This window comes from Medicago sativa, chromosome 8, assembly GCF_051527215.1.
Source record: "Medicago sativa cultivar Bolivia chromosome 8, Bolivia_mono, whole genome shotgun sequence".
Taxonomy (NCBI): Eukaryota; Viridiplantae; Streptophyta; class Magnoliopsida; order Fabales; family Fabaceae; genus Medicago; species Medicago sativa.
The window spans coordinates 73,050,484-73,077,928 of NC_140756.1; the positions used below are offsets into that span (position 1 = coordinate 73,050,484).

The window sequence follows — 27,445 nt, forward strand, 5'->3', positions numbered from 1 at the left end:
ATTTTTGTTTATATTTGCATTTATTTTATGATTGTATATGGAATACATAAATTCGAATAAAAATTGTGTATTAAAGAATAAATAAATTTGAAAAAGACTTAAACTCAGCGTGAATTCGAATAAAAATTATGTATTAAATAAATTCAAATAAAAGTTATATTACATTACATTACATCTCTCTTAATATAAGAAGAGAAGATGTTGTGGAAAACCTCATTTTGCCCCATGCTGGTTTATTGACAAATCACCAAAGTAAGGGTAAATTCTGTCCATAAATTACTTTATTCAACCAAATCACCATGATTAACTAACATGATGTCATCTAACTAAATGATGGGGTTGGTTCTGTTACATTGCACACAAAAAACTACAATCACATTACATTCTAACAAATAGGTAACCGTGTAAGTTGAGAGGGAAAAGAAAAACTCAAGTTTAGGTTCAAATCTTCTTTTTGTCAGCATCAAATATCACTATTCCCAAAACATTGTACTATAACATATCATATCTATCTATCTACCACTATCACTTTATCCCAACATCAAATTTTGAAAGAAACTCAATCTCTCTGCATTCCATGGCTGGTAGATACTCTTTATCCCAACATCGAACTTATCAAGGAACTCAATCTCTCCATATTCCATGGCTGGTAAAATCTCTCTCTCTTTTTTTCACACACTTTGCTCAAATCAGATTTATTGCCCATAGATCTCGTCGTATGCACTTAAATATCATATCTTTGTATGTATTTTCATTGAAATGTTGTTTTACAAGATCTTATTTTCCTAAAGTTTTCCCTTAATGCGTTTTTCATTCTCATAGAGTTTAAAATATAACTCAAACTGATTGTTTAACTTGCTTTTTTATGATTTATTGTTCATAGTTCTTTATTAAGTTAGTTGATATGCACTTAAATATCATATCTTTGTATGTATTTTTTAAAAAAATGTTGTTGTACAAGATTTTCTTTTCCTAAAGTTTTCCCAAAGTGCTTTTGGCAAGCTCACAGAGTTTTACATAGAACTCAAACTGATTGCGTATCTTTTTTCTTTATGATTTATTGTTCATATTTTTGTATTGCAATGAGTTGTTTTTAATGTGTTCACATTTATTTAACATCCTATTTTATCAGATGTTGTTGTACAACATCTTTTTCTAAATCCTTCCCAAACTGCGTTTTCCTTTGTAGTGCATCCTACCTTTTGTTGATTACTTTCATTTTATTTGGTAAATGAACCATCTTTTTGGTATTACATCCTTTTTTGGTTATAAATTTGTTCACTTCTGGATTTATTTATGGTATCAATCTTTATATAATGGCTCCTTCTTTATTTTAAATTATGTTTGTTTGGAGATCCACACTGACTCAATGTCATGTTTTAAAGGATCATTTAAGATGGAAAGACCACTTGAGTTCATTGGAGACATTACAGACAACAAGGACTTGTGGAAACTAGCTGTTAAGATCAAAGAAAAGTGGTCAGTTGTTAAGGATGGGAAGGAGCACTTAGAGATGTTCATTGTTGATTCTAAGGTTGATTTCCTATTTTATTTAATATGAGCTGTAATAGTATAATCAAATATCATTCCTAACACTGTAACATGTTATATTTCTATCATAGGGGAATGATATACAAGTTATAATCCCTACACAATCAGTAACTTTAATGTACTTAACAATGACCTACCTTTCAAGGCATCTGAGCACAAATACAAACTGAGATGGACCGGAGGAACTACTGCTGTTGATGTTGATGTCCATAATATTCCATCTCCTGGTTTGAAATTTAAACCCTTTGCTGAAATCTTGACTGGAAAGTGGAAAGCTGATCTATTAGTTCGTGAGTTGTTTATAAAATTCGTCATATCTTTTGCATTCTTCATGTAAGTACCTGTTTATGTTTTGGAAAAAAATATCTTGATCAGTTCAATATGTCAATGTAGATGTCATTGGAGTTGTCCAAGACATGGGTTTTTGTCAGCTTATAGAAGGGACTGGGAAAAAACTACAAGTCAACTTTACAATGAAAGATTTGAGATATATATCATATAATTTTTAAGTATAATAATCTATAATATCCATCTCTAATATCACTAATATAAGACTTATATTGGCTCACTATAATTATTTCATTTGGAAACTAAATACATACCTTATTAATGTCAACTCTGTATATTTGCAGCCTGCTGTACCCATCAACCTTGGAGATGATGCTCCACTCCATCTTGAGAACATTGTTCCTGATAACAGAGATGATACTGATGATCTTACCATTTCTGTGGTAAGTATATAGTTGAATATTATAATAAATCCGATTCAATTTGTAGAATACATCATATTAGGAATTTTCTACAACTTCCTACATTGTTGTATATCATGTTTCAGCCTGAATTTTCTGCAACTTCTGAGAACGATCCTGAACACTTGAACCAGATCACTCCTATCAGCAACCTCAAGAACTTTGTACTGCCAGACGACGTTCAAACTCTTAGCCAAATGGAACCTATTGGGAACAAGACTCTTGCTGAACTATCAAATGAGTCTACTTTTGAAGAAATCACTCCTTCTAAGGCTAATCCATTTTATATTTCTAATTACCTCAGTCACAAGCAATATAATAATTGATACTGACGACAAAGATGTTTTCAATACCTCATTATATTAACACAGTAAAATGTATATTTAATTAAGTATAATCAGTATAATGAACTTTGAGAATAACTCCTCAAAGTAGGAAAATTACATTGGAATGGAGTAGCAATGCCAACTACATTTTTGAAAATGCAATACCATTAAGAACTTTCAAGCTTCATCACTTCCTTCATATATGGAACTTCTTTGAGGAACTTCATTCAAATTTAGGTATGTTATATGGATTCAAACTATTTCCTGAACTTCTATCAGTGTTTTAGGTGGATTGCAATGAAAATACTTATTATTATAAGGATATATGCGATTGTATTAACAAACTCGTCCTCAGCTGGTATACTTACATTTATTCATACTATCAACTTATAACCTCTAAGCTGTTTAACATGCTAAGTAACAAGAATATAATCATACCCTATATTTTGTATGTTATATTAAACTAAGCCATCATATACCAGTTTGTAAGGTTCATATAAAAACTGTTGTAACACAATACAATAATCTGTACTCCACAACATTAGGTCAAAAATCCTATGATTCTATTGATTATATTCAATTTGATTTTCAAACTGTCATTAAGAAACACTCTATTAAAGATATTGAATTTATGCTGCCATTGTAACAGGTCATGAATCAATGTAGTGGTTCAAATGATACTAAATCTGCAAAAGCAAGGCAGAAAATGGTATTATCAATGCACAATGCACACTGAACAAACAACCTACCACACAAGCTACAATGCCTACCACTTCTCACTCTAACCCTACCAATCATACAAAGCTTTCAAACTTGCATTCTACTCCTGAACAATGTCATCAGAATTCATGGAAATATGTACCTGCCATCAATCTTCTTGACAAGTTTGCTGAAACTACACAACCTGGTCCAAAAAGAATTCACTTTTCTAAACCTGTATTCAAGTACAATTTTGAGGCATGTGAGGATCATAACAATAGCATTAGAAACTCAGATCCCAATGTTTCATATCATAAACATTCTTTTAACTTGCATAATCAGGTTCAACGAATTAATAGGGATCCACTTCATTATTTACCTGACTCCAACTTTCTTAAGAAGCATTCTGAGGTCATCAAACCTGGTCTGAATTCATCCACCTGTCCTGATCTTCCAATAAAAAGAAATGTAGACTGCTTTCCAACTACAACAATAGGAAAAAAATGTTAAGAGAAGAGTTCAGACATCAAGCTATGATTCTATGTCAACACCTTTTGCTGATATTACACAACGCACACTGAACCAACAACCTACCACACAAGTTACAATGCCAAACACTTCTCAATCTAATGTTACAAATCATACACAACTTTCAAACTTGCATTCTATTACTAAGAAGATTTTTGAGGTCACAAAACCTGTTCAGATATCCTCCACCTGTCCTACTCTTGGAATGAAAAGAAATTGAAGAGTTTTCTAAGTGGTTACTTAAGGATGTGTTGCATGCATTACCCACAACACACATTTCAGACATGAGGATATTCATCATAAATTCTACATTTACCAGGCCAATTTGAGAAATCATATAACAGATGAACATATACAGGAACAATAGGATATATTTCAATTTATTATTTTTTATCATTAAAAGTAGTTACAAGATAAATATACATAATTACATACCTGGAATAAACTTGCATCATGAATATGTTGAAGCTTTTTTTGAAATTCTTTTTTCATGGATACTCACTATTTTCAGCAAATCTCACTTCTTCATAACACACATGAATACGGTACTTCAAATGGTTTGTTGTAGGACCAAGACAAAATAATGCATTAGACATTAATGTATTAAATTGCATAAACCTACTTCCTGTATCAAATCAATAAATGCATATTCACTTTAAGCAAAAAAATCAAAACTACAACTATAAGACAACATGAAGCACTACAACATAGATTCCTGATTCAGCTTAAAGTATCAAGAAATATTGGTAATTGTTATTTTACATATAGAACTTTACCTTATAAAATAAAAATAACTTTACCTGCTAAAAATTGACTCAGGTTTATATAAATATTTTTATTTAGGAATTGATACCAAAGTAAGCAAATTGGAAACTGCCAAAAACTTAAATTAATTGTGTAATTCGGTAAAATATATGATGTGAAGAGTTATGGAGAAGAAAACATTGTTCTGCAAAAGCTATGCATGTGACATACTTTTGAGTTGAGTTGAGTTGAATTGAAAAATAATATTGATGCATCAAATCAAGTAAAGAATCTTACTCTAACAAAAAAACAAAATTTGGCAGTAAGATAATGTGCTGCTATGTAGTATAAAATACCACTATAAAGTTTAAAATACGATCTACATAACCCAATTTTTTGTATAATATTGCTACTATGTGTCCACATCAATCCTTTAAATTTTACAAAATGTTAGACATATTGAAAAATTAATTTAACCAAACTAACATAACCGATCAATTTTTCTTAAATGATTCCCAAACTAACTTAACCAAATTAATTGTTTTATTTTAAATTGTTTAATACATTATTATATATAAGTTACAATTTAAAACAATTTATATCTTTGTTAACTCACATATTAGTTCATACATATATGTATATAAGTAAACTATATACATCAATAACACTAATCTACCAAAAAAATAATACAAACTTTTATCATTGTGCAGATATATAATCATTCATAACATTACTCATATGACTACATATAGAAAAAAACAATTTCAATCCAAATCTAATATATATTGATTTTTTTTAGACTTAATGGCCCCGTTTGTTTCAGATATTTTTAAAAAAAAATCACTTTTTTCATTTTTAAATGTTTGTTTAAGATTTTTAGAAAAATTATTTTATAAATAAAAAATCTATTTTGACCTTAAAATGAAAAGTTATTAGGATTAACTTTTCTCAAAATCTATTTTTTTCAAAAACAATGAGGTAACACATGTACAAGTTAAAACTCATTTACAAAAAAAAAAGGGAAAATTACATTAACCTCCCCTAAGGTTTCTTTAAATGACACTCACTCCCCCTCTAGATTTGAAAAAACATCAACATCCCCTAATTTTTAACAGTGTTAAGCATCTGTTAAGTGTTCATTTAAATATAAAAAAATCACAATCAGCTATCTCCTTTTTTCTGGAAAATAATACGGGAGAACAAATGCTACATCTGATACCAATACGGCGGCTTGATAGATGATATCACAGAAGATGTTAATCGATATCACTAGATTGCAAACTTTTTGTCGGAAACAGTTGATTATTTGTTTGGTTTTCATTGAAAATTTATAGCTGTATATTTTAATCAGTTTGTTTGTTGGAATTTGCCAATGTGCAATTTTGAATGTTCATGACGAATTAATTTGCTATTGTTCGGTGGTTCATATAGATTTACAACTATTGTATTAACCACACATATGCCACTAGCCCACCACGACTGAATCATGAGAACCCTGCTCCATTAATCCAACTTTTTTGCTGGATTTGAGAAAATCGTTGGGAGGGAGACAAACACACACATATCGTAATAGAGAATGCGTTTGCAAAAAAACAGAAATCATGAAACATTATAAAAAATCAGGTTAGGGTTTCAAATGAATAGAATGCGTTCCTCTTTTCCTATGTTAACAGCAAAGAAACGACGTTAACAAGCCAGGGTAGTTAGTGTCAATTAGAAAATAAAACAAGGGAGGTTGGTGTCTATTTAAAAACTAGAAGGGGTGCGAGTGTCATTTAAACAAACCTTAAGGGAGGTGAATGTAATTTTCCCAAAAAAAAAAAGATTTTTATGGGTAGTAGGCAAACAAAAACAACTTCAATTTTTTTTTAAATCTCTAAAAGTTAATCTCTATATTCTTTTAACACAAAATCTATTTTTTCTAAAGCCGAAACAAACGCATCCAATATATATTAATTTATTCTTTCAATTAGCATGAAAATACATTATTATAAACATAATCCGACAATTTGTAAATACTAAACTTTTACCGTAACAATAATGAGAGGACACATGAGAGAGTGAAATAATGACTTTTATACTCCCTCCGTTTCAAAATGAGTGTCGTTTTAGCCAAAAAAAATTGTTTTAAAATGAATGTCGCTTTCAGTTTCCAATGCAATAATAACTTTTTATTTTCAATTGTACCTTTCAATTAATACTATGTTACACTACTTCCAAAATATTATTTTTTTTCTTTAATGAAAAACAAACCAATAGTTGATTAGGATAATTTGGTAAAATTGCCATGACATTTGACTACTTTATTTCATTCCTTAATCTGTGTGCAATTGGCTAAAGCGACACTCATTTTAAAACGGAGGGAGTATCAAATATGATGGTTGTGATTAAATGTTGGCTTTGTGAAATAATGAGAGATGTTGGCTTTGACTCACATGACATTTTTTCTGAAGAAATAATGAGAGATGTTGGCTTTTCCTCCCACTTTGACCGTCTATGTGCCTTCACTGTGAACCTTCATGATTCCTCTTTCTCCTTACGCGCAAAATTATTCTTTCCTAGCTCTTACAACTCTCTCCACTTTTCTGTATCAATTGCAAACTCTCTACTTCATCTTCTTCGCGTTTTCTTTGACATCGCAACTTAAGGTTTCCAAGGAAGAAAATTATATTCCTTTTGAATCTGATTGCGAATTTGACTTTCCAAGTAAAGTTTTAAGAAGATAACAGTGACAGAACCCTCAGGGAATGTTATTTTTGTTCATGTTTCTGATATAGCAGATTCCATTGCTGTATGAATTAAGCTATTTTTCTATATCAATTGTGAATGTTCATTTGTGAATGCAGAATTTCAGAGATGCAATTCCCCAAGGGAAACCCATAACATGCATAAGATCTAACAATTGATGTATCAAATTAAAATTAAGTTATTGAGTCAAGTACCAGATGCACCGGAGAATAGCCTGCATAGTTGAGTGGGAAAACCACCCACAATGAAATGGGTCAAAGAATCGCCGATGAATCGTCAATATAGTTGAGTCGGAGAATCACTGTCGACAAAGAGGTTGGAGAATCGCATGCATCATTGAATCAGTGATGGTTTTTCAGCAAGAGAAGAGCAATGCAGCTGGAGAATGGTGGAAGAAGGAACGTTTTAAGAGAAAAGAATTGAGAGAAGCATTAACTAGAAAGGGAGAAGTGTCACGTGAGTAATTGAATTATAGTGAGTAATTGAGAAAGGCCATTCCTTGAAATATACTGTACTTCCAAAATCTTATCCCAAATTATTCTCCAATCTTTTCTTTAGTACAGATTATACTCCAATAATTTTTAGAGTGCTGATAATGCATACCATTTTTTTTTTTTTGATAATGCATTTTTGTAAATAATACCAAATTATTACTTTTCAATTTTAAATTAGATATTTTTAACATTTCTCACTACAATTTTATTTTCCATCTCTACCATTCAACAATTACTTTTATACACGGGCGAAGTCGTCCCTGATACAAATCTACTGACATCTACTTTTACTGATAATAATAACAATATATAAAAATCAAAGCCCACCAAAATTTCATAACCTTCCTTATTAAAACTCATTATCTTCTTAATTTCATGTGTTAACTTTAAAAGATTTATTATACACGAAATGAGTTGTCACTGTTAACTTTAAAAATTATTATTATACACGGGAGAAGTCGTCACTAATACAATTCTACTAACAATATATAAAAATCGAAGTCTAGCAAAAAAAAAAATTTAGGGAAAGTCTAGCAAATTTTTGTAATCATCGTTATTAAAACTCATGATCTCCTTAATTTCATGTGCATAATGGTCATTTTGCAAAATTTAATTTATTTGTTATTTATAATTAATTACGGATAATGGTCATCACAAGTGTGACTTTGCAAATTTTCTAAAGCATAACATATGTGACAACCTCATATTATATGGAGATAATGGAGGAAACCAAAATTTCAACATCATTGTCAATAATGATCGCAAATTAACTACACAAATTGGATAAAAGTGAGATAACTTCTCCCGAATCAATGAATTTCGACCAAGATGCGATTTAAATTTTCTATCAATAATTTTTATGTTTGTCATGTATTTCATATAAAGTATGACTACGTGGGTTATTTTCTATTAGTATATTCCAAAAATTGTACCAATGCATTAGCATTGCATCTCAATTGTATTTTCTACATTTTAATTAATATTAAGTGTCTTCTACTAATTCAAAAATGTTTAAATTACTTAATCAATGCAATTTTACTTTATCATACCATCAAACATATAATACACAAATAATTTGACATTTACTTTAAATTGACATATAATTCAATTATATCAAAATTCTTATTAAACTTTAATGATCTTTTACAAACAACAAACGTTTACTGTACCCGTGCGTCAGCACGGGTTTGTTACTAGTTACATTACATAAAGTTCCTAAATATGTCCTATCATTACATTACATTACATTACATTCGGGTAGAGCCTTCCAACTACAACAATTATCTTACCTCTGAAATGGGATAAATTCAAACTTGCTAAACGACAACTCTCAAGCATTCACCCAGAAGTTTTATTGTTCCATTCAAAAGATTAAATTATTGTTCCTTAAGATTGACCGACATTTCATCAAAGAATAGATAGATATCGGATTGATAACTAAAACCAACATTAATCATGTGGAAGATGTGTTAATGAAGGGTCTACCAAAAGAACAATTCAACCAACTTACTTCCAAGCTGGTAATGATTGATATTTATTCACCATCTTGAAAGAGTGTCGTAAATATTAAACTATAAATCGTAACCCACTTGGGTTGGCCTGGTGGTATTGGCTTGTAATCTGGGAGTGTGCTCCTCCTCGTGGTCTTAGGTTCGATTCTCTCCCGTGCCAATTTAGGTGGGCTAGTTTAGCTTCTTCAAAAAAATTAAACTATAAATCGTAACATGTGTACGTAATTATTTTACATTAATATTAGTACGAGGTCTATTAAGCCAGCGTATTAGATTCAGATTTGTCTATATTTAAGCTAGTTAATTATACTCCCTCCGTCCCGCAATAGATGATCCATTTGAAAATTTGCAATTTTGACATAACTTACTTTGACCGTATTTTTTTTACTAATATACAAAGATAAATAATATCATATAAGATGTCGTTAGATTCGTCTCGATGAGTATTTTCAAAATATCAAATTTTCATAATTTTTTCTAATATATTATTCAAGATATTTAAGCTCAAAATTATGCATTGACATGCGTAATAAGGTCAACTGTGTCAAATATTATGGGACGAAGGGAGTAGCATTGTAGTTACAATATTCACGTAGATTAGAAATACTTTCCACAGGAAATGATATGGACAATGTCTACTAAAATCAGATGAAGTAATTCAACTTTGGTTAGATGACTACTTGATTCAATGTTTTAGATGTTGGAAGCTTGTTGTACCATAACATTGTTTCTCTTAAATCAACATATAGTGAATCATCAGACGCAGGGGTGGCTCTGAGGATGGGCGGAAGGGGCGGCAGCCTATGTCACCATTATTTTAAGGCATCAAAATTATTATTTTTACTTAGTAATTAATATTATATAGATATATATTTTTTTAATTTGGTTTGATTAATTATATTGAGAATATATTTTTAGAAAACTTTGATTATAAATGAATCTTTTGCAACAAAAAAGGTAAGAAGAAAACTATTGGAATAATTAAAAGGACACAATTTTATTGTTTCGCCTAGGGCACCAAAAATCTTAGGACCGGCCTTGATTTTTTTAACAAGGCAAAATGAGATATTATTAAGAATTCACTGGTGCATCTCCGCGCACAAGACGTGCAACGAGAAACACACCAAAGCAACAATTACAAATTCACTGGTGCCAAAAACTCAAGCACATCCAAGGAACACAAAATCAAAACTCAAAATGTTAAGTGACAACCCCATACAAAGGAGAGGGTGTCGCCACCAATCCTGAAAATCAAAAACAAAAGAAGGTGAGTGAGCCTTTAACCACAAAAAAGATGTCAGCTTGACGCTGTCCAAAATTATGTTAGGATCAGATGTCTTGTTATTGAAGACTCTGTTGTTCCGATCCTTCCATATGTTCCAAACGCAAGCATACCAAATAACCTTGAAGAAAGAGTGTGATGTTCGCGGCATACCCGCCATGTTACAAAAATGATGAAAATGATCACGAATCAACAAGAATTTACTGAAGAAATCTGCAGCCAATGCCACACAAGAGGCCACACGCTGCTCAATGTAGCGCAACCTAAAAACAAATGGCCGACCTCCTCGCGAATACCGCAGCCAACCGGACACAAGATCAACTCTTCATTAATCACCCTCCGTCTCACTAGATTGTCTCTGGTTGGAAGACGATTGCGAAGAAGTCGCCACACAAACAAGGACACCTTTAGGGGAATGAGATTGTGCCACACATTATCAATATGTTCCCTACCCAAAGGGGAAACCCCGGATGTGAGAAGATGGTAAGCCTCACACACGGAATAGCCTTTAGTAGGATCTGGCAACCATTTCCACCTATCATGAACATGATCCTGCAAAACAACGTTAAGTAATAAAATAATGCATTCCCTCATTTCCTCCTCCTCCCATGCTAATAAAAACTTACGATAAAAACTACTCGTAGAAATAACAATTATGAGCCTCACTTGAGTTCGCATACCGTGAATCACTAGACATTGTTCTGTTTATACCTGACATATTATGTGTTTTTCGTCATCAGACAACAAGCCTTAGATTGTCGTTGCATTGTTAGATACATACACACTCTTATGAGTTATTTTTACATCATCGCACAATTAGCATCATATGAATCTGCTAGCTAGTCATAAGCACGTTTTGTTTTTAATGTCATTAGACAATAAGTGACACATGGTTATTACTAGGGATGAACATGTCCTATGCTACCCTTCTTGTCATCAAATAGTAAGCATTAGAGTTGTGATTCTCCTCTGACTTTGCTTGATATGATATTAAAATCTGCACATTTAAGAAAATGTTAGAGGATAAATTGTTTCTTATATTGTTATATATCAACAAAATATTTAAATTCAGAATGGTACTTGGACTCATTTGGTTTCAACAATATGAAATGAGATGAATCTATTTCGTCTTACAAGACATACATATATATTATATCTTTAACAACTCAGCAATGCATAAACCAACAACGTTAAAGAGTTTGTCACTGATTTCGTCTCTGACATGTTTTGAGATGGAAATTTTAAATTTAATTGAGAGAATATATATTTTTCATGTTGAGAGAAGATGAATTTTATTTTTTTATGAATTAAAAATATAAAAGTAGATGGAATTGTAGTTTTTCTTTTTTTGAATTGTAGCCTATATCAAAATTGATTTAGTAAATAAATATTATTGGTAGATATCTAATTATATTTATGTTGATAAGGTAACTAAAAATATTTGAATTGTAGCCTATATCAAAATTGATTTAGTAAATAAATATTATTGGTAGATATCTAATTATATTTATGTTGATAAGGTAGCTAAAAATATTTTTAATTATAAATAACAAAAAAGTTGATAATTTTTTAAAAAATCATTTACAAAATATAGAAAAACATTGTATTAAACTTATAAGAAATACATGAATATGTGAGAATGAATGAAAATATTCAGATATTTCCTCCTCTAAAAAAAAAAATCAGATATACCTCACTTGAAAATATAAATCTAAAATTATATTCTATTTTAGTTTATTGGAAACTTCCAAACATAACTTTAGGTGAGTGTACCCTAATAATTTCTTCATAATATTAAAAAGGAAAGGTAAAAACCAAAAAGAAGGAAAAGGAGAATATCAAACTACTATTTGGTGGATGAACTTGAATATATTCATTTTGGGAAAATGACATAGTAGCATACATCGAACCACATTTAAAAAAATAATAATACATCGAACCAATCAGTCAAAGAAAAATATTCATCGAACCAAAATCAGAATAAGGACTCCTTTTCTCAACCAAGAACATACATTTTTTTTTCTTCTTTCCTTCCCTTGCCTCATAACAAAACCATGCATTTTTTCCAAAACAGATAAAATAAAGTGTATGAGTCATTAAGATTTTGTCTAACCCAAAATAGCACCCATAATACAAAAGATGGCCACGTTTTTATCTAAAAGGTGTAAATTGAATGTATATGAATAAATAAATGTTAATGTTCTTATCCTCTCACTTAATATTTCTGCAAAAATTGATTTTATTTTATTTTAGATTTTGACTGAAGATTGATTTTATTTGTTATAATAAGCATTTTATTTTAAAAAAATAAGAAGTATTTATATGAAATAATTGTCTTCTTTAATGGAGATCTTCATACCTAAAATTATTCAAATAAATATCACATCCGAATTGAAAAATTTAGAAATCGTATAAAACTAAATATTATTTGATGTACCTTAATCACCCTTCAAACAAAAAAAAAATAGACGAAATTATTCCGTGTTGTATAAACACATAGTTTAAATAGGATTGTTTTTCCTCAATTAAAAAAGATTTCTAATTGTACAACAAAAAAGTTTTCTAATTCAGATTCTTTCTGAAATGAAATTCAATTTAATTTAGTGGTTGAACTCAATTGATTAATAAGTTCCATCAAAATATCAATCATTTAGATAATGCAAGTTCGATTTGTAGATAAAACAATTATTGATCAAACTTTATTGATCTCTTGATCGAACTCTATGTTATTACGATATTTTTTTCCACAATAATCGGAATGTTAAAAAAAAAAGATTCAACATATTACAAAAATAAGTTAAACTATTTGTCAAAAAAAAAAAAAAGAAGTTAAACTAAATGCCATATATAAATTTTGATACCTATCTATTACTTTTAAACGATGTTTTTGATTTTGGTAAGAAAATAATGTTTGTTAATTTAAAGAAGGGCAAGTTGAATTGTAAATATTGAGGCACGCCGCACGCTGACTCTTTAGTATAACGACGTCGTATTAAAAAATGGAATCCTCTCACTTGCGTTAAAACCCCACAAGACCCGCCACTAGCTGCAACACAGAGCTCGACTCTGTTCTGCTTCTTCAAACCCCCTCTCTCTTCTCTCTCTGTATAGAAAACCAGAAGAAGAAGAAGAATAAGACAAACCCTAACCGCGACACGTGTCGTTTTCCCTCAAAAAAATGACTTCATCACTCTTTCAACTTCAACACACTTCCTCATCAACCATGCCTTTTGCTTCTCCTTCTCTTTTTTCCGGCGTCTCTCATGGCCTCACTTTTCCAACATTAGGTTTTCTTGACCTTTCTCGCTCTCGAACCGTCGCGTATAATACAGTGGTAAGTAATAACCTTTTTTCTTTTCTTTATTTTATTTTTCATTCATTTCTTATTATTTAATTTGTTTTTTTCCACATTATATTTATTTATTTATTTATTTTGTTAGAAATGTGATATGTCGGAAGCATCAAATGTTGTTAACGGGAAACCGATTGTTCCCGTTATCAACGAACAAACACTGCCCAAGTTCATGGAATCTGAGAAAACTGTTAGTAGAAACGGTAATAAGTTGAAATTGTTCTCCGGCACCGCTAATCCTGCACTCTCCCAGGTATAACTTCCACTTTAATTTGCTTTCATTTTTAATATATTGTTTAGTTACTTATGATCGTAGACATGTTTAGTGTCTGACACATAACACATTTCAGTGTTTAGTGTTTGACACTGACACTGACACGGCACCGACACATGCAATTACATTTAATTATGTCATTTCTTAAAATAATTATGGGTGTTCGTCTTAGTGTCATGTTTGGTGTCTCTGTCAATGATTCATATTTTCATCCAGCAGCACAATTATGTACAATTTTTTTTTTGTTGTTGTTGTGTGTGTTGATATGTACAAACATGTTAGGTACGGTAAAAGACATGTTGGTCCCTTGCAATGAAACATAATTTGCATGACCCGTCTTTTTATTGGACAGGTTTCAGATGAGAAATCTTTGTTCTTTTATAACTTTGTGTTGCTTCAACTAGGAAATTGCTCGGTACATGGGACTGGAACTTGGAAAAATTACCACAAAGCGATTTGCTGATGGTGAAATCTATGTTCAGTTACAAGAGAGTGTTAGAGGTTGCAATGTGTACCTTATACAGCCAACCTGTCCTCCTGCTAATGAGAATCTCATGGAGCTTCAAGTAATGATCGATGCTTGTCGGAGAGCGTCGGCCAAAAATATTACTGCTGTGATTCCGTACTTTGGATATGCTAGAGCTGATAGAAAGGCAAGTATATGCAAGAAATGTGTAATTTTGTTCTGTGATTTGGGATGTATTTGTCTGCATTGACCTGAAACCGTGTCCCTCTCGTGTTTATAAGCAATTAATGAAGCATCTTTTGTCGTCTTCCTTTAACAGACTCAAGGGCGTGAATCGATTGCGGCTAAACTTGTTGCTAACCTTATTACCAAAGCTGGGGCAGATCGTGTTCTTGCTTGTGACCTTCATTCAGGGCAGTCCATGGGTTACTTTGATATTCCCGTGGATCACGTACATTGTCAGGTAAGTAACTAGCTCTGAATGGTTTTAGTCTATTACTTCAATCTTCAAAATTTGTTTTTCTAATGCCATTGTTTATGTTGTCTCCACTAGCCTGTGATCCTTGATTATCTTGCTAGTAAGACAATAAGTTCAAATGACTTGGTGGTTGTTTCCCCTGATGTGGGTGGCGTTGCGAGAGCACGTGCTTTTGCAAAGAAATTATCTGATGCACCTTTAGCTATTGTAGACAAAAGGCGCCATGGACACAATGTAGCTGAGGTAATAACCACAACAAAATCTGTGCATTATCCATTGTTGTATATCTTTTTGGAACTGCCATTATGCAAGCTATTATACTTTCAAACAACAGTTATCGGGCTTTTATTAGTGTTCAGTATCTATAATTACATATGTAAGTTTCCTCTCACTGGTACACTTGGCTTAACCAACAATGGTGTGGCTATTGGCAATGCCTATTTGGTGTGTACAATGTAAAATTTTACCTGCGAAAGAAATATGCTTTATTATTCTATTAGCTGCTTAGTAATGTTGTAGGGTTGGAGTATGTATGTTTGGTCCTGCATGAGATGCATAGTGGAGTATGGCTATGCTATAATGCAATTCACAATGACATTTCTAATATTTCTAGCTTTTGTCTGGTTTGCAAACCATTTATTGTTCTTCTAGGTTGTGATAATTAATACATTGGAATCGGTTAGGAATGTTGTAGTCCTCATACAAGACAATTTCGCCCTGTTATCCAATTTCCTTCATTATGACAAGTTTATGAGAATTCTAGCTCTAAAGGGGATCACAATAAGTTGCATTGTTATTTGCTTAGGGTCAGAGGTCCTTGTTTTTTTATAGTTATTTTTTGTATGCGCACATGGTTCAGCATGATATAATAGTGTCCTGATTCTCCTCAGGGATTAATTACAGTTAACTATATGTATCATGTATATTTATTTGTGTTATGTTCCCTTGCAGGTGATGAATCTGATTGGTGATGTAAAAGGAAAAGTTGCAGTAATGGTGGATGATATGATTGACACTGCTGGTATGCCTTCTTCAATGCACATTTTAACATTTGAACAGATTGTTTTCATGTGCTTTTTTGTTGTATTATGGTTTTTTGTTGGGTGAAAGGCGTCTCACTAAGAAAACAAATATTTATCTTTCCTTCATTGATTCAAGCTTTATTTATGTACATCCCAGACGTTTTCCCGAACGCTTTTCTTGTCGCGCACACACACACATACAGTCTCTGTAATTCTCTGCTGCAGCACTGCCTATATATTTTGTTTAGTGCATTTTCCATGTCGGCCATGTCTTGAGATTGTATTTATACCCCTTTTTTTTCATGAACTTTTATCCAACATAATGACAGATCCCAAATGGTTTTGTAGCATATTTTGGCGTTGCTTATTTGTAACGTATTTGCATCAGGATTCTCAAAAGCATTTTTATTCTTTAAAAAAATCGCCTAATGTAACTTTGGGGACTGGACTTTATTAAATAGTTAAAACATCTTAAGAGGGTAATTGAGATTTACAATTATTCTATGATTCTATCCCTTGCATTTGCCCGAGAAGGTGGTCGGTTGCTAATTGAAAGGTTCGGTTTTCATGACATTTATGGTGTCTCATCATTATTGTGTAGGAAAGCATGATAGGTATGATTGCATACATTTTATTTCTTCCTTTTGTTGACGGATATCTGTTTGTCATTTTGGATCTCAGGAACCATTGCTAAGGGTGCAGCACTATTACATGAAGAGGGTGCTAGGGAAGTTTATGCTTGCTGCACACATGGTGTTTTCAGGTATTGCTGTTGAATCTTCAATACAATTTTGTTCTTATTCTTTGGTTATTTTAATCCCCTAGTAAAGTCAATGAAGTTTCAGAGTTGACATTCTGCATCCTAAATTCGAAGCATGTTATACCTGTTAAATATCACGTTCTTCGATTTCCTTTAGCATACATAATGCTGAAGCTGTTAACTGTAATTGCAATTTATTCATTCATCGGCGTTATTACTCAGCTTACTGGTGTCATGTTTTTTGTTCTCTACATCGAGGAACCTTATGTTGAGTGGTGACATTCAGCTCATAAATATGTAGCTAGGCACTTATGTTCTGCATTATGGATGAAGCACTAGTTAACTAGTGTAACTAATGCATAACTAACTTTTTTATATGGCTAGTAATAGTCTCATTATGTTTGTTTTTATTTATTTGCAGCCCTCCTGCAATCGAGAGGCTGTCCAGCGGCTTATTTCAAGAGGTGATAATCACGAACACTATTCCGGTAGCAGAGAAGAACTATTTTCCTCAGTTAACTATTCTTACCGTAGCAAACCTGTTGGGTGAAACTATTTGGCGTATTCATGATGATAGTTCTGTCAGTAGTATTTTTCAGTGAACAATCTAAATTGCCTTCTGCAGTTTTTTTTTAATGAATAAATGTAGTTTATCATAGGCCTATAACCATTTTTCATCTCATTAGTGGACCTTTATCTTTATATATAATAAAGTTTTATATACACTTTTGGTCTCTAAAAATACAGCTACGTTTTTGCCTTCGGTCTTTGACAAGTTTTTGGTTTTCTTTAGTTTTTGTCGGAACATTTGGTCTATGTTATGTTAAATATGCTCCTTTATCGCTTACATGGTCAATGAATCTATGACAAATGTTGTTGGCGCCATGGCCATTTTAAGTATGATTTCCACCCTTTCAAAATTTTCAAGTTTTGATTTTAATCTCTGATAAAAATCAAATTTCAATTCAAGTTATTTTTAACTTAGGTTTAGTCTTTTTTGAAGTAACGTTAGAGCAGAAACATGCAAAGAACATCAAAATGGAAAATTTGAAAGCAGAAAATGAGAATATGTACCTCATCACCAAGAAATTACCGAATAACAAGATATGGATGTGATTGAAGTAACAAAATAGCGTATTAGCATTTCTTGTTTGTCTTTCGTTGTCCCTTCCTAAATGCTGGTTAGTTAGTAGTGAAAAATCGCAATGCTTTATTTCTGTTTTTGGTATTCCTTTAAGATTGTATGCCACTTTTATTTTATTTATTATTAACATAATATAAGGACAAAACCTACGTGCAAGTGCAGTACTTTTCTTAACGTTTCTCTTAAGGAAGAGACCCCCTTTTTCTTCACAAAATGCAGTTTTTTGACACCCTTTAAAAATTGTTGGGGACAAGACAATTATGCTAACTTTTTAGTTGACAACTGTAGAAAGAATACATTATAAGTTTTATCCATCCATAATATAAAAAAGGAAGATGTAAACTCACGGGGGACGAGACCAAATTACAAGCCAGATAATTAAGGGAATTCAATAATTTGGCTTCTAACTTAAAAAAAAAAAAAGATATTCCCTCAAGAGGGATAAAACATGACAACAAAAAAAGAGTACACAACAAACAATATAAATAATAAGGAAGAGAACCTTGATAAAGTTCAACTTCTATAAAATGTAATTTAGTACATTATGATCTATTACGATTTAAATAATCTAAACTATACATTTAAATAATCTAAACTATACACCAAAATATAATCCATCCAAATTAGTTTATTTTACTAAAAGCCAATAAAGGATGCTTTCTCTACACACCGTTTTCCTCTTTAAAAATACGAGAAATGTAAAACTACATGTTTCTCTTCAAATTCATACAATTCAACCATCTATTTCTTAGGTGTCAAGGAACAATAATAAGTATTTTAAGCCATAATAACTAGTTGAGAGACAACCTCTAACCAAAGGAGTATTCAACAGCCCATGGAGTTGAATTTGAAAAGTAGTAAGATTACTGCTCTTCGCCTTGCACTTTTCGCTCGCACCCAGCTGAAAAGACAATAATGCCCCTGCGTGACTCACGCATGTGTTATATCCAACGTGAGTTAACTCACGCTGCTTGAGTTAACTCACGCAGGGGTATTTTGGCCCGCGTGAGTTAACTCACGCCAGTTGCAATTTTCAATTCTCTCCTGCATGCTTGAATAAAATAGACCCCAATAATTTTCTTATATTTCTTTTGTCATGACTTCAATCATGTACTCACTTTAAATAATAGTTAGCTCGTTATAATTTGAATCAAAAGCATGCTGCTGGGTCCAAAAAGAACCGTCCAGGAATATACATATGTATTGTGGAGATTATGGTACACAATACTATACTTAGAGAAAGAATATATATATATAGATACTAGGATGTGTTACCTGTAAGCAAAAACGGAAATGATATACATGACGCAGCATGTTCAAGCATATAGCATGAATATAGACAAAACAACAAGTATATAGATCAAATTAGGCCCCACCAAAATTTACAAAGAAATGTATACAATAAAATAGTCCAATAATAGCATGCAGGAGAGGTGAGGTATTAATAGCATGCAGGAGAGGCGAGGAATTAATAGCATGCAAGAGAGAATTGAAAATTGCAACTGGCGTGAGTTAAGTAACACAGACTTTAACACTTGCGTTACTTAACTAACGCAGAGGTATTTTAGGAAGGGTTGCAGGGCGCGGGTGTTTTGTGCAGGAGGAAGAGCAGTAATCAAGTAGTAATGATATGCAGATTTATATCCATGACAATACCTCTACAAGCGGCAAGATTTGAACAACTCTTAATGGTACCATCTATATTACACTTGATCCAGTTTAAGGGTGGGGTTGCCACACCTCATTAACGCAAGGAGCATTGGCGCATGAACCTAAATAAATAAATCTTTTAACATTACAAATTCCTAGATGTTAGAGAGCACCTTTGTATGATTCCCAACTAAGATATTGTAAGAAACACATTAAGTTAACAATAGACCGCCATTTAATATTAACACCATCAAGTCACAACATGTTTCTGCAATACCAAATTATTTTGATCATACTGACGATGCCAATCATTTTATACGACGATCAAGATTTATTACAAATATCAATTACAATATGCAAATTATTGGTGTCCACCTACATATTATAAATGGAAGTAATCCAGTACCTACTTATTCAAAAAACAAATACTTGCCGGTTTCTTCATGCTTACGGCACAAGCTACACATGAAGACTAAGTTGCAACCTTGTGAAACAACATCTAGACCAAAAGAGATTTGGAAGGAGGAATATATGGATTCTAAATATTTTTGGCCCAAGACTGCTCATTCAATGGAGGTTTTTGAAGCATGTAAGAATCCGTAAAGCACATTTCCCAATTAGTGGATTTCTTCTAAATAAACTTGTCCTTAACAAAGAATTTGAAAATGTGTACGTTTTTGCAAAATAGATAAGAGATCAGTGTTACGGTGCAAAAAATAATGAGGGATAACAACTTATAATGAAGAATAAAGATTGTATAATGAATGAAAAAAACACGACACCTTAGCATTAAAGAGATGATGTCTTTCCTCATAAATATTGAAGTATCAGTTATAACTACATTGCTACATTGTAATCATCTTTCTTTGATCAATATCACCATACCACACAAAATTTCTAATCCATTTATCAATGATGCTGATAAGAGATATGGGCCAAAAATAAATAAAAAAGTTATTGTTAGGCATACTATGAATCACATTTTTAATAACTTGAACCCTTCAATAGAAAGTAATGAATGATCTAGAGCTTCAACACATGAATGATCTAGAGCTTCTCCAACAAAGCCTTTGGCGTTGTCTCCTTCAATACGTAGTATTTGATCTTGGGAGCTAGAACTAGAACCAACAGAATCATGCTTGCAACCTTTAGTTGGGTTCTACTCCAATCGTGGATAGTCATATTTGTTGACTTCTCTAAGATTGATCAAGACCTTGTTGCGCCAAAATGTCTTGAATAGTACGCCAAATGGTTTGTTTCACGCCATAACATCTGGATACTATTCCGGTGAAATTAAGTTTCTTACACCTACGATCTTACATGGAAAAAACACACTACAAAAAGAAAAAAGATATCACACACCAATATATGTTGTGTCATGTGAATGTCTCAACAATGTTATTTGTCATCTTCTTTCAATTTTTTTTTTTATTTGTCATCTCAAATACGATTACACAAATTTTTATCCCAACAAAATGGTGTATCACTCTAGAAATTTAGATACTCTTACTTAGGAGTTACAATAAGAATTATAATACATTCATTATGCGAGACTCTCTTACACACTTGCTTTCTTTTTCTTGTTCTTTGAAAATACATTGATATGCTAAAACACCTCACAATACTATTATTTTTAAGAGAAGAGTGTTGCTTCTTCTAGAAAGTGATTAATGGGATGAATTAATCTTCACAATTCCAGTGATCTCTACAAACACTAAATTCATCCTTCCAGGTTAAATATGCATGTCTTAAGATTCAACTAATAGTATTAATTTGGAAGACATTGGAATCGAATTTAATTTAATTTTATATGGATATTTTATGCAATCTATTTTTAAAATATTTGAATAAAAAACATAAATCTATATGATAAATACAATACGGGCCTAATAGCCCAATCATTAATTGGGCTTGTGAAGTACCCGACCCAACTCCTTCAGAGCCGAACCCTAACCAAAAATTGACGAAACCCTAATATACACCTATAAATAACCGCCAAAATCCTTATACTCGCAATCAAAAACGATTCAGCTGTCGGCTATCTCCTTCGTTCCTTTGTGCATTTGCCTTTTGCTATTTTTTTTGTTTGTTTATTTCTTCTGTATTCAATTTGTGAAATCGTTAATTTTTTTTTTCTTTTTTGTTTCATTCTTTTAATCTGAGCTATGATGAAAAAAACTGTGCTGGAGCTAGTCGATGATGGCGCAATCCTCTAAGAAGTTCTGAGCTTTAATTTTCAGCTTTTTTTAACTATAAATTGATTCATGATTCTACTTTATGTTATTTGATTGATTTATTAAGAGGGAATAAGAGAAGCGAAGTGACGATAAAATTCATTTGTCTGTCAATCCTCTGATTCTTATTGATGTAATTTATGAATCCCGACAGGTTCTGATCGTTTTCTTAATTCCCTCTTAAATTGTTGTTTAGGTTTTTATTTTCTAGGTCATGTCTGTATTTTGTTGTATTTGGATCTATTTGAATGACTGTAGATTGAACTTTTTCAATAGAAAGTTACACAGGAATGAAAGCTGCTCTGTGAACGATGACAACCAATTTTTTTCGAACCTACATTCATAGATCATAGATATGCGTGATACATAAAATTATGTTGATTGTTATCACGCGTGTTGTTTGCTCTATGGATGTAGTTTTGTAGAGATTTTGTTTTCATATGTTTTTTGTATTGATATCGATATTATGAATGGGTATATGATGAATCTAAGTTTGTGTAAATGGGTAATTTGCATCTGAATTTCATTGATGTTATTATCACCTTGGAGAACTGATGCCCATTATTAATTTTGGATATGTATTTTTTGTCACCAAACTTGAGTTTGTGATATGTATTGTTTTCTGTTTATCATATAATTCCCCAAATTGAGTTAAACTATCATTATCTGAGAATGCTTTACTCTCTTTTATTAAATTTTTGTGTAATATCATATCATAATTGCATAGCTATCATGTTATTTGGTTGATGGACTGAATTTGAGAGGGAAAAGAAATGCGAGGTGATGATAAAATTCATATGTCTGTCAATCCTCTGATATTCTTTGATGTTATTTATGAATCCCGACAGGTTCTGATCGCTTTCTTGATCCCCTCTAACATTGCATTGTTTTTTGCTGTTAATTGGTTCCTATTTTGAGTTACTTGTTTTTGTTTTATGTATTTTGTTCTCTGTATTTGAGTCTGTTTGATTGGGCATATGATGAATTTTAATTTGTGTAAATGGGTAATTTGCATCTGAATTTTATTGATGTTATTATCACCTTGGAGAACTGATGCCCAAAATTTGTTTTGAAACCTTTTACTGTGTTATCAAATTTTAGTTTGTTTGTTTATTGTTTTCTCATTGTCTTAGATTTGTCATGTTTTGTCTTAGAATTGACCGTGGTGAATGTATGTATCATTTTTTTGACAAGTTTTTTTGCCATGATATGAAGTTCCACAATCAAAGTTCAGTGATGTTATGAATGGGTATATGATGAATCTAAGTTTGTGTAAATGGGTAATTTGCATCTGAATTTCATTGATGTTATTATCACCTTGGAGAACTGATGCCCATTATTAATTTTGGATATGTATTTTTTGTCACCAAACTTGAGTTTGTGATATGTATTGTTTTCTGTTTATCATATAATTCCCCAAATTGAGTTAAACTATCATTATCTGAGAATGCTTTACTCTCTTTTATTAAATTTTTGTGTAATATCATATCATAATTGCATAGCTATCATGTTATTTGGTTGATGGACTGAATTTGAGAGGGAAAAGAAATGCGAGGTGATGATAAAATTCATATGTCTGTCAATCCTCTGATATTCTTTGATGTTATTTATGAATCCCGACAGGTTCTGATCGCTTTCTTGATCCCCTCTAACATTGCATTGTTTTTTGCTGTTAATTGGTTCCTATTTTGAGTTACTTGTTTTTGTTTTATGTATTTTGTTCTCTGTATTTGAGTCTGTTTGATTGGGCATATGATGAATTTTAATTTGTGTAAATGGGTAATTTGCATCTGAATTTTATTGATGTTATTATCACCTTGGAGAACTGATGCCCAAAATTTGTTTTGAAACCTTTTACTGTGTTATCAAATTTTAGTTTGTTTGTTTATTGTTTTCTCATTGTCTTAGATTTGTCATGTTTTGTCTTAGAATTGACCGTGGTGAATGTATGTATCATTTTTTTGACAAGTTTTTTTGCCATGATATGAAGTTCCACAATCAAAGTTCAGTGATGTTATGAATGGGTATATGATGAATCTAAGTTTGTGTAAATGGGTAATTTGCATCTGAATTTTATTGATGTTAAAATCACCTTGGAGAACTGATGCCCAAAATATCATTAATTTGCATCCTTTTTTAAATTTGCTTTGATAGATCATTGATTTTATAATTTTATGATTAATCCCTTGACTCTGGCTCCCCTTACTACTTGTTGATCTTGCCTGTTACATACTCCTATTTGGACTGAGATTGAGGACATGCTGTAGAAGGATATGTGCAAATGATGACAAACTAGACAGGGACATCAGATCTCCTAATTAGAGAAAATGCTGATTTGTCTGTGGGAATCTCTCTGATGCGCAATTCATCACTAACAATCAGTCAATTGCCACACCACTTTCTGATTACGGCAAAATCTTGTAGAATCTCACCCTTCTACGAATTCCAAAAATTAGAAAGCAGCTTTAGTGGAAATTTGAAATGTTGTAAAAATAGTAAAAATGGAAATGATAAATTCAAGGAAATGTGGACTGTAAATGAAAAGCATAAAAGATAAAAAAAACGTTGATGGAATAGTAATGTTGGAGTTCCCTATCATGATCCAAAATATATTGATGTAGGTGAGGTGATATGTATGCTGGATAACTTTTTTTTTTGAGCAAATATATGTATCCAAAATATATGTATGCTGGATAACTTAACAGGTGGGACCTTTGTTTAATCTATGATGTGAAAATTCTTAAATAACACATACAAACCTATTTTGTTCAATTCTCTATTGGTTTCATCCATTTTAGTGGAATCAACATGTCAATATGCACAAAACATAATTTGGATCCCTTTAAAAAATAAAACATAGCTTCATCCATTATGCAAAAACTAAACTAAAAAATAAAACTCAAAAAGTGCATTATGCAATTACCTTATTTTCAATGCAGCCCATAAGTAAGACCAACTCGAACAGGAAAAACTATCAAATGATGAATGTGCTTCTCAGCTTCCTTTGCACCCAGACAAACACATATTCCTACCATCTGCTTACTCACAATCCGAATATACTTAGGATGTGATTTCACCTATTCTGTTAATATCTTTGTCAACTGGTAATTCGGAAAAAGTATCATTTTCTTCATCGACAAGGGAATCAAATACTTGAGGCACCATTTCCTTTTGCTTTTTTCTCCATAACGAACTCAAAGTTCCAGAACTTGGTGTGAATGTTTCATTTCATAGAATACAATGAAACACTATCTATCAAGTTAAATCCATTCTAGCCGAGCTGCATGGTACTCTGCAGAATTTCGGGCCAATCAAACATGAAGGATTGCATCTAATGGAAGTTCAGGCCAATTATGCTTTTCTCTTCCTTCTTTTTTATTTCGTCGATATCATTGTCCAAATCAAGTGGATTAATTTGTAAATCAAAACAAGAATTTGTTCGAACAAAAGAATGAGGGGTACTGTAGCTTTTATGTTTAGTTTCCAGTGTTGGTCCTCCTAGAAACTGTTGAGCAAAATATAAGAATTAACTTTGTTATTAGCACTAAAATTTAACTCACTATAGAAAAAATTTGAACTAGAATTGTAGGGCTTTACCCCTTGGGGTGCCCTTCCAGAAATTCTCAAAGGCCAAGGATAAACCAAGGCCTAAGAGGGGTTTTGGAAAAAGTTTTCAACCAGCAATAGACGCGTCTCGGTTAGAAACTAATTAGCTGCGTCATTGCCCCAAGCGCAAAGATACTTTCATCTGTACTAATCTCAGCTATTTGTAACAATATGAAATACATGTTGCATAAGAAGTTGGCGATCTGGGACATATTTGTAGTCACTGAAAACTTCAAAAGATATTTATTCTATGCAAGGTTTAGCCATATGAAGTATTTGTGCAAGTGCAAGAAATGTTTTCTTATTTATGTGATTAGGTGTTGTGTCATAGCGTGGGATACAGAAGTATCCAATAATGTAAATATCTGATGGTTTTTCAGCACAAAACCAGTCCTCGTTTTTAAGATCATGTCAGCAACATTCCAAGTGCCAATGGTTACCCTGAAAATTCAAAATTTATTAATGAACATTATCAATATCTTTGAAGTTAATGACATGTTACATGTTCAGATTAAAACAAGACCTCCCTTCCTTCGTATTTATGTATTGAACATGCAGAGTTTCTGAATTTCATCTTTTGTGTCGTCTTATCTTGTAGCCCTTACAAGTTTCCGAATTACAAATATCAAATCACATATATAGTGATTTTCACACAAAACAGACATATTAATTTCATATAGTCTTGGTTAGTAACATATTAACACACGACTCTAAACTTCCTAACTTATTTTTCAATGAACATTTAAGCTTCATACTTGCATCATAAATGCCAACAAGTAATGTAATTTGGCCTCTTTGTTGATTTCATAAGAAGTTACTGTACCATTCTAATAACAAGAGAAAGCAATTGTAGAAGGTCCTTAAGAGCAAAAAGTACATATGCACACAATGAGACAATCTTAAATAAATTTAGCAGAATGAGTGTTTTATTTTCAACTATCTCATTTACTTTAAAGTAACGAGCTATGCTATGGAGACGCCAAAGGCGAGCACCCAAGAAAATCCGGTGTTTCTATTTGTGTCATCCATGAGGTCATGTCCATGGCTACACAACTGTAGAGTATGCCCCTATAAATACTTATGTCCCAGGTCAAGTCTAAAACCCGTAAAACCTCACACCCTTGATCTGAGGCTAACTTGATCATCACAGATTTGCAGGTACACCATCCTCTCTTTTATCAAGTAAAATTTATAAACGTCTTATTATTTTGAATAAAAAACGTTGGTGTTTGTTAGCACCCAAGAAAACCATTTTAATAAACGTCTTTGCGGCCACAAAATGCAGAAGTGAATACATGCAGAAACTAACGACCAAAAAGAAAAGATACACATATTAAGTGTGCAAGATTTGGCATTGATCCCCACAAATGAGAAATTCCTCTAACAAAGAACGATCTTGTTACAGAAGCGTTGGTACAGAGGTGTAGAATTTCATGAACATCTGAGTTTCGTTTTGTTCTGCTCCATCATTCTGACCAGAGGGAACAAACAAAGCACATACATGACTGAAAGGCATACATGCTAACTGAAACAGACCCCTGCATCAGTGATAATTTGTACATCTACTAATGTTAAAAATGAACACATATAGTGAGTCTTCTTATGATCAACATATAAAACTGAGGATTTGATGTACTGTCATCGATCAATTCTAGTGGTTGGAGTAAGATTATATAATTTGTATTCAAAATTTGTATTAGAAATCTCATGTAGTGAGTCAAAATATGAGATATAATCTTTAATCTAATGACTGCAAGTTGTTTTGATCATATACTACTCGTGACCAAGCTGCCATAATCATTGATCATAAAATGTATACAGGATCAG

At 32.0% G+C, this 27,445-nt stretch overlaps 2 protein-coding genes, 1 long non-coding RNA gene and 11 other non-coding genes across 17 annotated transcripts; 12 read left to right on the forward strand and 2 right to left on the reverse strand.

Moving 5' to 3' along the window:
• Positions 1–526: 526 nt before the first annotated feature.
• On the forward strand, positions 527–2,522 carry LOC146901294 (uncharacterized). Of its 3 annotated transcripts, none has more exons than XM_085735349.1 (5): positions 527–649; positions 1,386–1,534; positions 1,697–1,884; positions 2,184–2,282; positions 2,387–2,522. In XM_085735349.1, exons 1-5 carry the CDS (start codon positions 643–645, stop codon positions 2,427–2,429), a joined length of 486 nt encoding a protein of 161 aa, XP_085591475.1. In that variant the 5' UTR covers positions 527–642; the 3' UTR covers positions 2,430–2,522. The 3 variants fall into 3 exon arrangements, 2 of the variants coding, with proteins under 2 accessions (XP_085591475.1, XP_085591474.1); XR_015022640.1 differs by having other exon boundaries at positions 529–649; positions 1,623–1,841; XM_085735348.1 differs by lacking the exon at positions 527–649 and having other exon boundaries at positions 1,110–1,534.
• Positions 1,756–7,821, reverse strand: LOC146901295 (uncharacterized). Of its 2 annotated transcripts, XR_015022643.1 has the most exons (8): positions 7,540–7,821; positions 7,033–7,386; positions 4,289–4,401; positions 3,705–3,809; positions 3,489–3,560; positions 2,365–2,504; positions 2,154–2,241; positions 1,756–1,892 (listed from the first exon to the last, which is right to left on the reverse strand). It is a non-coding gene; the product is annotated as an uncharacterized LOC146901295 (long non-coding RNA). The 2 variants fall into 2 exon arrangements; XR_015022641.1 differs by lacking the exons at positions 7,033–7,386; positions 7,540–7,821 and having other exon boundaries at positions 4,289–5,020.
• Positions 7,822–13,682: 5,861 nt separating this feature from the next.
• Positions 13,683–17,726, forward strand: LOC146901296 (ribose-phosphate pyrophosphokinase 1-like). The gene is made up of 8 exons (XM_085732206.1): positions 13,683–13,966; positions 14,073–14,237; positions 14,663–14,911; positions 15,044–15,187; positions 15,278–15,445; positions 16,154–16,223; positions 16,906–16,987; positions 17,406–17,726. Exons 1-8 carry the CDS (start codon positions 13,811–13,813, stop codon positions 17,584–17,586), a joined length of 1,215 nt encoding a protein of 404 aa, XP_085588332.1. The 5' UTR covers positions 13,683–13,810; the 3' UTR covers positions 17,587–17,726.
• Positions 17,727–21,938: 4,212 nt separating this feature from the next.
• Positions 21,939–22,008, forward strand: LOC146901297 (small nucleolar RNA U61). Its single transcript, XR_015024464.1, has one exon. It is a non-coding gene; the product is annotated as a small nucleolar RNA U61 (small nucleolar RNA).
• An 85-nt stretch (positions 22,009–22,093) lies between these two features.
• LOC146901298 (small nucleolar RNA snoR14) lies at positions 22,094–22,177 on the forward strand. The gene has a single exon (XR_015024447.1). It is a non-coding gene; the product is annotated as a small nucleolar RNA snoR14 (small nucleolar RNA).
• Positions 22,178–22,481: 304 nt separating this feature from the next.
• LOC146901299 (small nucleolar RNA Z101) lies at positions 22,482–22,575 on the forward strand. Its single transcript, XR_015024432.1, has one exon. It is a non-coding gene; the product is annotated as a small nucleolar RNA Z101 (small nucleolar RNA).
• A 212-nt stretch (positions 22,576–22,787) lies between these two features.
• LOC146901300 (small nucleolar RNA snoR14) lies at positions 22,788–22,871 on the forward strand. The gene has a single exon (XR_015024445.1). It is a non-coding gene; the product is annotated as a small nucleolar RNA snoR14 (small nucleolar RNA).
• A 109-nt stretch (positions 22,872–22,980) lies between these two features.
• LOC146901301 (small nucleolar RNA Z101) lies at positions 22,981–23,074 on the forward strand. The gene has a single exon (XR_015024430.1). It is a non-coding gene; the product is annotated as a small nucleolar RNA Z101 (small nucleolar RNA).
• Positions 23,075–23,256: 182 nt separating this feature from the next.
• On the forward strand, positions 23,257–23,350 carry LOC146901302 (small nucleolar RNA Z101). Its single transcript, XR_015024433.1, has one exon. It is a non-coding gene; the product is annotated as a small nucleolar RNA Z101 (small nucleolar RNA).
• A 212-nt stretch (positions 23,351–23,562) lies between these two features.
• LOC146901303 (small nucleolar RNA snoR14) lies at positions 23,563–23,646 on the forward strand. Its single transcript, XR_015024446.1, has one exon. It is a non-coding gene; the product is annotated as a small nucleolar RNA snoR14 (small nucleolar RNA).
• A 109-nt stretch (positions 23,647–23,755) lies between these two features.
• Positions 23,756–23,849, forward strand: LOC146901304 (small nucleolar RNA Z101). The gene has a single exon (XR_015024431.1). It is a non-coding gene; the product is annotated as a small nucleolar RNA Z101 (small nucleolar RNA).
• Positions 23,850–24,031: 182 nt separating this feature from the next.
• On the forward strand, positions 24,032–24,125 carry LOC146901305 (small nucleolar RNA Z101). Its single transcript, XR_015024434.1, has one exon. It is a non-coding gene; the product is annotated as a small nucleolar RNA Z101 (small nucleolar RNA).
• A 161-nt stretch (positions 24,126–24,286) lies between these two features.
• Positions 24,287–24,375, forward strand: LOC146901306 (small nucleolar RNA R44/J54/Z268 family). The gene has a single exon (XR_015024442.1). It is a non-coding gene; the product is annotated as a small nucleolar RNA R44/J54/Z268 family (small nucleolar RNA).
• A 1,226-nt stretch (positions 24,376–25,601) lies between these two features.
• On the reverse strand, positions 25,602–25,752 carry LOC146901307 (U4 spliceosomal RNA). The gene has a single exon (XR_015024474.1). It is a non-coding gene; the product is annotated as a U4 spliceosomal RNA (small nuclear RNA).
• Between the last annotated feature and the right edge of the window lie 1,693 nt (positions 25,753–27,445).

What these genes read in the sequence shown, in the direction of transcription:
- LOC146901294 (XM_085735348.1), top strand. Translation starts at nt 1,232, where the DNA reads ATGAACCATCTTTTTGGTATTACATCCTTTTTTGGTTATAAATTTGTT. An exon ending in TGTTCATTGTTGATTCTAAG is followed by an intron (nt 1,535 to 1,696) that starts GTTGATTTCCTA and finishes CTACCTTTCAAG; the next exon opens with GCATCTGAGCACAAATACAA. An exon ending in ATATCTTTTGCATTCTTCAT is followed by an intron (nt 1,885 to 2,183) that starts GTAAGTACCTGT and finishes GTATATTTGCAG; the next exon opens with CCTGCTGTACCCATCAACCT.
- LOC146901296 (XM_085732206.1), top strand. Translation starts at nt 13,811, where the DNA reads ATGACTTCATCACTCTTTCAACTTCAACACACTTCCTCATCAACCATG. An exon ending in TGGATCACGTACATTGTCAG is followed by an intron (nt 15,188 to 15,277) that starts GTAAGTAACTAG and finishes TGTCTCCACTAG; the next exon opens with CCTGTGATCCTTGATTATCT. An exon ending in ATGGACACAATGTAGCTGAG is followed by an intron (nt 15,446 to 16,153) that starts GTAATAACCACA and finishes GTTCCCTTGCAG; the next exon opens with GTGATGAATCTGATTGGTGA.